We start from the raw sequence: 11,565 nt of genomic DNA on the forward strand, positions 1-11,565 counted from the left end.
TTAAATGCCATCTCTTGCTTAGAATAATGAACAGCACCGTGCTGGGCACATAGAGATGAAAAATGGTCATTACACTGGAGTGGAAATTCACAAAGCCAATAATAAAATAGGCAGATCTGATAACACTCACCGGGTTCTATGTTTAATTGTGGTACTATCTTGCTGAGGAGCAGTCAGTACCTCTCCAGACAGATCTTCCTTTGAGGCAGCAGATCACTGATTCAGTAATTAGAACTTCACGGTTTTAGCCACACAGACTCAGAACTCCACAAGCATCTCTTAGGAGCATCCGGTTGAGAAGAAAAGGTTCCTTCCCATTCACCTTCAGTAAAAGGGGAAAGGGGATCCCCCCCCCCCGCATGTGCTGAAACCATTTTGTGCTTCAGTACTAACCAAAAAAGGCTGATCAGTACGGTGGGAGAAAAAGTACTTTAACACACGTACCCCACTTAGAAGTAAGTCTTTGGCTCTTAAAAATCTGCTCATGGCATTTTGGGAAGCAACTCATGCGGTGGGCCTACCAGGCTGCAGAGAGGGCAAAGCTGTGCCCAATTTGTGCACCTGGGCTGAAGCTGTCCCCTCATGAGGCCACACTTTCACTCCTCGGACCTCTCTTCCCCACAGTACTCAGGAGCTCATGCCTGGGACCACGGGCAAACATCTGCAGCACAATCACGGCAGGCCGCCGACCTTTGCCACTTCACATCTGGCTGCCTGTCTCCAGCTATTATACTGTGGGCCTGGGTGAATAGGGCGGGCCACCAGGCAGGCCCGGACTTGGGAGTCCTGAGGATGGAGAAGGATCTGGAAAAATCTGCTAGACGCGGGCCCAGGGATGGGGGTGGGGAGGGACAACATGGGGAAGACTGTGATCTTAGAAATCCCAGAGGTCCTGATGTAGGAGAGGAGGGCACCCCTAACAGCCATCAACCAGAAAAGCATATCTTAACAAAACCAAAAAATAAGCCAAACCCTTCGGTACCCTCAACCCGAGAACCCCAACCCGTTTAACCGCTTCTCTAGAAAGTTCTCCGCTCCCGCCCCTTTGCAGCCCGCTCCTGCCGCTCCTCCCTGTCCCGCCCCCGGGGAGGATGGGACCAATCGCGAGCCGGGTTGCGCCGGCCCCGCCCCTCGGCGTCGCCCCACTCGACCGCCGCGAGCGAGCGCGCGGATAGCCGGGTGCGCGAGCCTGGAGCACGGTTCGAGGTGGGCAGCGCCGCCTTCCGCCGCACGCCACCCCGCCGCTTACCCGGGTCGGCGGCCAGAGTACCCGGCTCGCGCCCGCCCCACTGCCGCAGCCAACGGTGCGCTCAGCGGCCATGACCGCCGAGGAGATGAAGGTGGCGGAGAACGGGGCGCACTCGGCGCCCCTGCCTCTCGAAGGAGTGGACATCAGCCCCAAGCAGGACGAGGGCGTGCTCAAGGTGAGGGGACCGTGGAGCCCTCGGCTGCAGGCTCATGGGCCTCAGGGGTACGGCGGCCGGAGGATGGGGGGAATTGGCCTTCCCTACGCGGGCTGCAGTCCTGAAGACGGCACAACGGCTGCACGCTCCGGAGGGTGCGGCCCCGATCCGGGAAGGAGCCCCCCACTGCAACGCCAACTCGATCCGGCTGCACTGTGCGGCTGAGAGGGGCGGAGCGGAGCGCGAGAGCTACAGCCAGGGGCCCGAGCGGGGCGCACGAGGCCCGGGCTCGCCGAGGGACTCAGGCCTCGCCTCCCGGGAACCCCTCGGCTGCAGCGTGCGCTGGCCACCTGGACGAAGGTGCGCCAGGGTTCGCCCACTTGAAAGTTAAACATTAGCTAGGACCTGAAACGGCTCCTGGGAGCAGGTTCCTGGCCCAAAGCCCTTTGTGCCTTTCCGCGCCCCTTTTGCAATCGTCGAGATCCAGCGAGGTCACGGGCTCGGCCATGCTGTGCCCCCTTTCTCGGCCCAGGGAGAGCGAGAGCAATGCATGCTGGGACCTGTAGTTCCTCTCCCGTCTCTCCTGAGTCTTTTTGAGTTGGGGGTTCAAGGTGCTGGCCTTGGGGGAGGTGCATTGTCCTGGAGCCAGTGGATCACTAATCGCTTGACTGCAAATAGCCCGAGGAGCGAGGGGGGAGGGCGCCCTGACCCGGGTCGGGACAATGGGCGCAATGGGCGCCGGTTCAGAGCAGGTTCTGCCAGCAGTTCAGGACGTTGAAATCCTAATCCACATTGCTTGTCTCCCTGCATCCATTGTTTCTCCTCCGTGCGTCCCATTGCTCAGCTCCTAGTGGCCTGTGCAGAGCGGAGACCTCAGGGAACCTTGTTGGTCCAGAAATACTCCCGGCTTTTACCTCACCCCTCACTCTCCGTGAACATGTGTCCCTTTTCGATAGCTTCTAATTCCCAGAAGGGAGTCAATACCTTATGCTCCATTCCTTCGAGGACCCTGGACATTCTTAGCAAGGAAGCCTTTACTTAAAGGATGGTTTCCACATCTACCTATTGGCCCGCCCATGGGGTCACCATATATAACAATGTTAAGCAGAAGTAGCTGCCTGTCTATACATGCGTGGAAGGTAAAAAGGACCCCTTTGCTTGCCGGTCAAGTAGTTTCCTAAGTAGTTTCCTTTCCCACGTCTAATTTCCAGCACCTGATACACAGACCCTTTGTGCTCATCTGTAATCTGGCCCTTCCTTTTTCCAGTTTTGAGCAGATCTGTTCTTTTCATTACTCCTGTTCCATTCTGTTCAAACCAGACTCGGATCTGATGACCCACTAGTTTTCTATTAGTTTTTATCCTCGGACCAGCTCTGAAGGATAGGGATTGGCTTCAATGGTTGACCGATATGTTTAGATGGTTTAGTACGTTGTCCAAAACTACAGACAAAACTTGGTTACAAATCATGGTTATCTGCAGTTTTCCAAACCCGCACCTGGAGGGAGATGGGGAGGTTAATTGAACCTAAGCTAAGTCATTAGTATCAGAATCATTTGAAGATTCAGCCCTCGTGCCTGCTAAAAAAAAGTAGGGGGCGGTGGGTGCAGCAGAGTTCATGCAGTATGTGTCTTTGAGGAGCTTACGGGCAGTTGGGGGCTCTTCTGCCCCCTTCCCTAGGTACTCAACTTCTCCCCCTTCCCCTCAGGTCATCAAAAGAGAGGGTACAGGCACAGAGACACCCATGATTGGGGACCGAGTCTTTGTCCACTACACTGGCTGGCTGCTAGATGGCACAAAGTTTGACTCCAGTCTGGACGGCAAGGACAAATTCTCCTTTGACCTGGGAAAAGGTAGGCTTGGTTAGTGGGCTGGCAGACAGGCTCCAAGGTTGATAGCAGCCGTCACAAGCAAAAATCCCATTCCCAGCCAAGTTTGAGCTGGGCGCAGCGACCAGAGAGGCTGAGGCAAGCGAGTCACTTAAGTCTTGGCAAAATAGCATAAACTAGCTATCAGAAAATGCCACCAGAACGAGGCTTAAGAGGGAATGGTTAGAACCCATCTGTTACTCACCCTGTGGCTTTGGTTTATGTTTGTTTGTTTTTTCTACTTTTATGGGACTGGCTGATGCCTCCTTTTCCATCCAGCCTTTCCCTCGCTCTGGGATGGATAGTCTAGCATCTTGAACTGTGTTGCAGGGTTGAGCAATCTTTTAATGTCCTGAGAACAACAAGACTGCTGCCTCTGGTCTCCTGGACCTGTTTCTAGAGGTGTTTAGATTCTGCCTGTGTGTAGTGCAGTGCCGACCTTTGGGGACATTGAGCCTAGAGTCAGATCCCTGCTAAGTGGGTCTTTTTTTCTCTACCAACAGGGGAGGTCATCAAGGCTTGGGATATTGCTGTGGCAACCATGAAAGTGGGGGAAGTATGCCACATCACCTGCAAGCCAGAATATGCTTATGGTTCAGCAGGCAGCCCTCCAAAGATCCCCCCCAATGCCACACTTGTATTTGAGGTGAGTACTGGCCACAGATCTCCCAGGCAAAGAGCCAGACCTTATCTCACCCCATTGCCTGGCTGCCCTCCAGCCCTTCCTGCCTCTTGGAGACAATGTAGCCAAGCCTGAGGGCCTAGCTTTAGTGGGAGGAGAGGTAGAAAGGTTAGCTGGCTCTGCTGCCACCAGAGAGACCAGTAATATAGGCTTCCAGTTGTTAGAAACAGGACACCACAGCCCTTCTAAAAGTATACGGGTGACTGGTAGTTACTCTCTCAACTGAAAGGAGTCTGGGGTCAGGTAGCATCTGGGCAGTATAGCATATCGGCATCCTGGGGGAAAGACACCTTCCTATATGTCAGTGGTTGCAGAAGGACCTTCACTGAGGGAAAGAACTAAAGCTATTGAGCCTGAAAGCAGAAAACCAATCAGTGGGCATGGAAGAATATTCACACAGTCATTGAGATAGCAGGTCACTTCTGATGCCTACCCATGAAATAATCTCATGTCCTCGTTAAGTGGAGCAGGATGATAGAAGGCTTGTCTTTCTGAAGCCAAGTAAAATCCATGTATCTTTCTGGCCAATATGGTCTGGCCATTACTAGTGACTCTTCTGAGTGAAAAAGAGGCAGTTTCACTGTTAAGTTGGTGCAGAAAGGACTTGGTCACCTGAAGCTTCATCATGCAGGTGGAGCTGTTTGAATTCAAAGGAGAAGATCTTACAGAAGATGAAGATGGCGGAATCATCCGCAGAATACGGACTCGCGGTGAAGGCTATGCCAGGCCCAATGATGGGGCTATGGTAGAAGGTAAGAAAGTGGTTTGATTCCTGACTTATGGCCTTGGGTAGTGTAGACCAAGTCATTTCTTTTTTATAAGCCCTTTGTCTCATCCTTAAAATGAGGAGTTAGACCACACAGCCTTAGCACCCCTCCAAGTCTGAGACACAGTGGTTATCTTTGCTCTAAGCCATGATGTGGAGATGTGGGGAGGCTGGTGGCAACTTCCTCAGTGCTCTGCCCTCTCACACCTGGGCACGCCTTCTCTTTCATGCCAGTGGCACTGGAAGGCTACTATAAGGATCGGCTCTTTGACCAGCGGGAGCTCTGCTTTGAAGTCGGCGAAGGGGAAAGTCTGGATCTGCCATGTGGGCTGGAGGAGGCCATTCAGCGCATGGAGAAGGGAGAACATTCCATTGTGTACCTCAGACCTAGGTGAGACACAGGCACTCTGCAGGGCAGAGGGACACAACTGAAAGTCCAAGGTGAGCTGTGGGATAGACATTTCCATGTCCCTGCTGCTGAGAGCATCCTGAGCTCTTGATTGGATCTGAACGTACGGCCCGCAGTTGACCAGATTGTATCATTCAGATCCCTTAACCTGCCAACACCAAGATTGCCATATGCCATTGATTTATTCAACCATTAACATTCATTGAAACATCCACTGTGTGCCACATACACTAAAGTCTCTAGGGCTCCAACATGGTTCCTGTTTCATTGTCTCTGTCCTCTCAACAGAGTATAGTTAAGACTTAGGAGCAAGAGGTAGTGAGTGATGAGGGACTACCTAGATGTGTGATGAAGATGTTAGGGAAATGTTTGCCCAACAGGAAGTATGTGAACCAGGTCTCAAGATGGGAAGGTACTTTCCACGAAACAAACAGGAAGCTTCTCAGTCCAGAGCAGACAAAGGCTGTGGGGTAACCCAGGCGTTTTTCACCTCCGCAGCTATGCTTTTGGCAGTGTTGGGAAGGAAAGGTTTCAGATCCCACCACACGCCGAGCTTAGGTATGAAGTACATCTGAAGAGTTTTGAGAAGGTAAGTCTGTCTAAGGCACTGCCTCCCCTGGAGTCTAGTCTGTAGAAGATTCTGGGAAAGGTGACCACTGTGTCTGTCCTTTGGGGTACGACAGGCCAAGGAGTCTTGGGAGATGAACTCCGAGGAGAAGCTGGAGCAGAGCAACATAGTGAAAGAGAGAGGCACCGTGTACTTCAAGGTGAGCCGAGGACAAGGCACCCAGGGAGGGCTATCCAGATGATAATACTCTGCCACAGTGTGGACATCCCTGGAGGTTGTCACCTAGTGTATCCATTTGGTCTGGGATGGGAACAAGTAGGGGGCTGGTGTCCAGGAGTCACTCGTACCTACCAGGTAAGACAACCTGGGCTGCTGAACCTGCATTGGGTGCCTGAGCTTCCCTCCCGTTCTAGGAAGGCAAGTACAAGCAAGCCTTACTGCAGTACAAGAAGATTGTGTCTTGGCTAGAATACGAGTCTAGTTTTTCCGGTGAGGAAATGCAAAAGGTCCATGCACTCCGGCTGGCCTCACACCTCAACCTGGCCATGTGTCACCTGAAACTGCAGGCCTTCTCAGCTGCCATCGAAAGTTGTAACAAGGTGAGATCCCTTCAGAGGACGTGGTAACAGCATTTACAGGCAGTTGTGGGGTGGAGTTAGTGGGATATATCATTGGGAATCCTGAGTTTCTGACCTAGAGAAAGTTTGGAAAGTAGCAAGTGCTTTGATGGTGGGAGAGTGCATAGACACTGAGCAAGCCCTAATTGGGAAAAATTAAAGGGGCGGGGAGGGGTCTGGTTTTGTCCTTTTCTGTATCTGGGAAAGTGAGATCGTGTTCTTTCTGCAACTGAAGACCTGCTGAATTTCCTGTCAGATTATGTGAATTTCTTCCTGGGCCATGACCCTTCCCATTTAATGCCTGTCTACTTTTTTTCTGACTTGGCACCAGCCATTTTCACTGAGCCTCATCCTTCTGAGGGGTCCCTTGGGAATCAGCTGATGGTACAGAGCCTGATGTCTCCGCTTCTTCCTTTCTGTGCTCTTAGGCCTTGGAGCTGGACAGCAACAATGAGAAGGGCCTGTTTCGCCGGGGAGAGGCCCACCTGGCTGTGAATGACTTTGACCTGGCACGAGCTGACTTCCAAAAGGTCCTGCAGCTCTATCCCAGCAACAAAGCCGCCAAGACCCAGCTGGCTGTGTGCCAGCAGCGGACCCGCAGGCAGCTTGCCCGGGAAAAGAAGCTCTATGCTAACATGTTTGAGAGGCTGGCTGAGGAGGAGCACAAGGTTAGGGTTGGGAGTGTGTGTCTTCTACTTTTCCATTGCTGTGAAGAGACTAACCAAGGCAGCTCACAGGGAAGTTGATAGAGGGTGGAGTATGAGACTGCCATGACAAGGAGTGTAAGCACAAGGAAGGCAGAGTCAACACGGGCTTTTGACACCTCAAAGCCCCTTAGCAAACACATCCTCCAAAAAGGCCATACCTCCTAATCCTTCCCCAGAGTCCCATCAGCAGGAACCAAGAATTTAAAAGTGATCCTCTGAGACCATTCTTACTCAAGCCACTACATGGTGTGAGTGGCTACCGTGGACAAAAGGGGTTTTTTTGTTTTTGTTGTTTTTTGTTTTTTAACCTCTCCAGCACATCAGCTGTGGCCACTGCCTTTGGTTGCTTACAACAGTTACAAAAAGGTTACTCTCTTCAAAGTATAGGAGTGTAAGTTCTCAGTATTGACCCATCAATGGGGCCAACATCGTGAGTACTCCACACACCAGGGCCCAGTTCTGATGTGTGTTGTGTTTGAAGCAACTGGCCTAAAATTCACAATGTAGACCATGCTGGTCTGGAGCTCAGATATCCCCGTCTCTGTCTCATGCAACCCCATACTCGGAACCAAAAGGTTCTCTACTTAGCATACCGAGGCACATGATCCCCCCCCCCCCCCCCCGTTCAGTCTTTTTTCCTGTGTACTGATTAATGTGTGGAGACTTACTTTACACTACTACTAAAGACAGCCCCCAAATTCTTCCATGCATTGTTTTGTTGCACATACATAGCATACATGACATTAACCTGTTGCTTCAGTGTCTCTAACATCATCCAAAAGAAATAGATTACAAAACATACTAGCTTTCTTGTAGCCACATTTAAAAGGTGAAATTGAATAATGACTTGATGTTTTACATAGTTTTAATGATTTTGGTTAACATATAAAGAAGTGGGTTTAAAGGTACAGAAACTTCAAAACTTTGTGATATATATATATATATTTCCTTGCTGAGCGGGGGCTGTGCTAATCCATCCTTGGATTTTGGTGCTGCTGACGCAAACATGGGATTACCATTTAAGCATATTTTTGTTTAGTGACTCTTGGATCTAGCACAGTGGTAGAGTGCTTGACATGCACTATCAAGACCCTGATTGTAATTCCAGATGCACAAAGAAAAAATAGTATAGAACATCTGAAATCTGTGACATTCAACAGTAGTATGTTGAATGGCCTTGTCAGTTCAGAACGTGTGTGCGTGTACGAGTGTACATGGGTGCTTTTGAACAGTTCCAGGGTTACTGTACTATGCCCTTCTGTTAGAAGTTGTCTGTCTTACTTAGAAATTCAGCGTCTTCCTCTTCCACATCTTACAGGCCAAGGCCCAAGTGGCTGCAGGAGACCATCCCACTGACGCTGAGATGAAGGGTGAACCGAACAATGTGGCAGGCAACCAGGCTCAGGTGAAGACAGAAGCATAGCCTGCCTCTCCGCCTACCCACCCCTGCGGCTGCCTCCCTGCTCCCTTCCCTACTCCACCCTGTTAGTTTTGTAAAAACTGAAGAATTTTGAGTGAATTAGACCTTTATTTTTCTATCTGTTTGGATGATGGCTTTGGGGGAGAAGGGAGAAGAGCAGGCTGAGGGTGAAATGGGGGGTAGTTTTAGATGGTGTCAACCCTCTTTCCTTCCCCCATTACACACGAGTGTATATCCTTCCACACATACATCAGAATGTTTATTTATTTTGCTCCCTCTGTTAGCTCCATTTTCAAGTGGTTGAAGGGGGTATGTGTTAGGGATGGGGTCTGATAAGCCAGGGTGGAGAAGACTGGGCAGCCATTTTCCCCATCCTTTCCCTCTGTGGTTGTTTTCCAAGCCTGCGGTCTCCATGTAGGTGCTAGGGGCATGGGAAAACCATTATTGTGTCCATGACCTCTCTTGCCTTGTCCTTCTGAGATGGTATTCCCCGTAACGTCCTCCAGTATCACAGTGATCACCTCTAGACAGCCCCTACCAGTACCTCCCCTCTCTGTTTCCTCATCCAGGTTGTCCCTGTCCCCATCCCCTCAGCCTCTTTAATGCACGCTGAAGGTCCAGGCACACCTCAAGTCCTGTGCTTGAGCAATAAAGTGGAAACAACAAAACCTGGCTGTCAGGCAACCCTTTATGTTGAGCTCTCAGATGGGGCCTGGTGTGAACGTGGGCGGGGCAAGATGAATAAGGTCCCAGGCTAGTCCAACCTAAGTGGCATGTGGTACAGACTTAATGGCAGGGCAGAAAACAGCTGCTCTGCTCATGCACCCTGAGCTCCAGTGTAGAGACAGCAGCCCAGCAAGAGGAGGAATGGCTCTGCAATACATGTGTATCTAAGCACCATGTGCATTCCTGATGCCTGTGGAGGCCAGAACAAGGCATCCATCAAGTCCCCTGGGGCTAGAGTTAAAATTGTGACTCACTAGTTGGGTGCCTGGAATCAGACCTGGGTTCTCAGCCGAAGGTATAAACTCCAGGCTGGCCTTGTGTCACACGTCTTCAATACCAGCACTCTGGAGTTGGGGTCAGGTAAATCTCTGGTCAAGGCCAGTCTGGTCTACAGAGTGAGTCCAGGACAGCCAGGGCTCTTGGACAAAGAAACCCTGTCTCCAAAAAGAAAAAAAAATCAACCCTTCAGTGTTACTGCTGGCTTCTGGCTTTTGTTGGGTCAGGTAGCTTTTACATAAACTTAAGGTACTAGTGAAGATACTGGTTACACCCCACTTTGTTTTCACCTTTGTACGAAGCCAGGTGGCCCATGTTGACCTCACTGAACTTGTTGGTCACCCTACAGGTCAGAGGTCACTGCCCATACTCAATGTGTGGGCCCTTCCCAAATGAGAGTGGGGCAGTCTGCATTCCTCTATAGCTCTTGACATTGTAGAGGGTGAGTTTTATGGAAAAGTTCTTAGTTCTTCAACATGGCTTTTACTGTATCTACTCCCCTATTGGGTGTTAAGTCCAGGCATGGGTTTGAGTTTTATGTCTGGTTTCTTTAGGTAGTTTCTAACTGATTTTTGCTTTTGCTCTTGGTGATAATACCACGCCCTTACTAAATTACTACATGATTAACAGTGTAAGGTTTGACCTGTGCCAAGGGACTCCCTGTGATACATACAGTGTTGGTCCAACCATCCTAAGGAAAATATGGCCCATTTTACAGAACAACCAAAGCTTGAAAACCAGCTCAGTCACTAGACTACCTACTGTACAAGTGTGGGCCTGGTTCAGATCCCCAGTACCCTTGTCAGAAGCTGGGTGCTGAGCCTGGAGAGACCGAATCAGGCGCACTTGCTCTTACAGAAGCCCTATATTTGGTTCCCAAGCCCCAACCCAGTCCCCCATCATTGTTCATCTCTAACCTGGTCTTACAACAGGCACTTTGATCCCACTTAAGCACTGTGTTCACTGAGTCCCTGTTATAGTGTCTCACAAAGCCTTCAAGGCCTGATGCCACTTACCTTGCCTACTTCGGTGCTTTTGTGACATCCTCCTGAGGGCACCTGCAGTTGTGTGTTGTGTCCCATTTTAACTGAGGAGGGAAAAGTACAGCAACAACACTAAGAACTAAAAGTATTCTTACAAGTAAATCATTACTAGAAAAGGGGATCCAGCCATATAGCTACACCGGGAGCAGTCATGTACTTTAAACAATGTATTCAAAGAATACAAGGTAAGGAGAGACGGGGCCTTCAAAGGTTTGGGTCAGGGATGGCTCCATGGATGAAATCCTTGCACTAGCACAAGGACCTGGGGTCAGATCCCCATTGCCCAATGTAACCCTGGAGCAAGGGGGAGCACAGTTCACTCACTGGCCAGGCAGACCAGCTGAAAAGGTGGACTTGAGGTTCAGTGAGAAACTGTCTCAACAAGATGGAGAAGCAGTTGGAAGACAGGATCAACCTCTGGTTTTCACATATGCCCACATGGTCAAACACACCCACACATACAAGTACACAGACAATGCATAATATTTACTTCATGCCCTATTGAGTCTTTTTAATATTTGGCTCTCTTGACTGACAAAAGTGACTGAAATGGCACAGCCTTAGTGATAAGCAGTTGTACAAAACAAAACCAGACAGTGCCGCTAAAGATTCCAGAACAAGAATCCCAAATGATGAAGATTAAGGTATTGTGCTGAGCAGTGGTAGTGAATACCCAGCACTTGGGAGGCAGAGGCAGGTTTCAAGGCCAGACTGCTCCACAGAGCTAGTTCCAGGATTACACAGAGAAACTGTCTCAAAAGAAAAAGTATTGTGAAGTTCTGTGTCAGGATGTGATTTCAAAGAATTGGGTCAGAGCAGAGTGGACAATGAGAGAAGAAGGCTGGTCATCCTCTTTTTGGTCCTAAGAATTAAGGTATTACAGTTGTGTTCAGAAAGCTAAAAAGAATGGCTAAGTACAATGAAACAAATTACTTGTTATATTCAAGCACAAACACTAAGGTTGATTCTGTTTTCTCCTTAATAGGACAAGAGTAGACAGCAGACAAGAGCATACATACAACCCCTCCGTGAATAACTGTGAGCTTACAGTGCCAGGTGTACCCATGTGACTTAGACCTAA

The 11,565-nt window shown here is 49.9% G+C and overlaps 1 protein-coding gene across 1 annotated transcript; it reads left to right on the forward strand.

Annotated features, from left to right (window-relative positions):
• The first annotated feature begins 1,160 nt into the window (after positions 1 to 1,160).
• On the forward strand, positions 1,161 to 9,107 carry FKBP4 (FKBP prolyl isomerase 4). The gene is made up of 10 exons (XM_080914960.1): positions 1,161 to 1,424; positions 3,111 to 3,255; positions 3,774 to 3,916; positions 4,584 to 4,704; positions 4,953 to 5,109; positions 5,626 to 5,716; positions 5,811 to 5,894; positions 6,109 to 6,294; positions 6,741 to 6,980; positions 8,338 to 9,107. The coding sequence occupies exons 1-10, from the start codon at positions 1,320 to 1,322 to the stop codon at positions 8,440 to 8,442; spliced, it is 1,377 nt and encodes a 458-aa protein (XP_080771086.1). The 5' UTR covers positions 1,161 to 1,319; the 3' UTR covers positions 8,443 to 9,107.
• Positions 9,108 to 11,565: the final 2,458 nt, after the last annotated feature.

The sequence above is a fragment of the Micromys minutus genome (genome assembly GCF_963924665.1).
Source record: "Micromys minutus genome assembly, chromosome: 3".
Taxonomy (NCBI): Eukaryota; Metazoa; Chordata; class Mammalia; order Rodentia; family Muridae; genus Micromys; species Micromys minutus.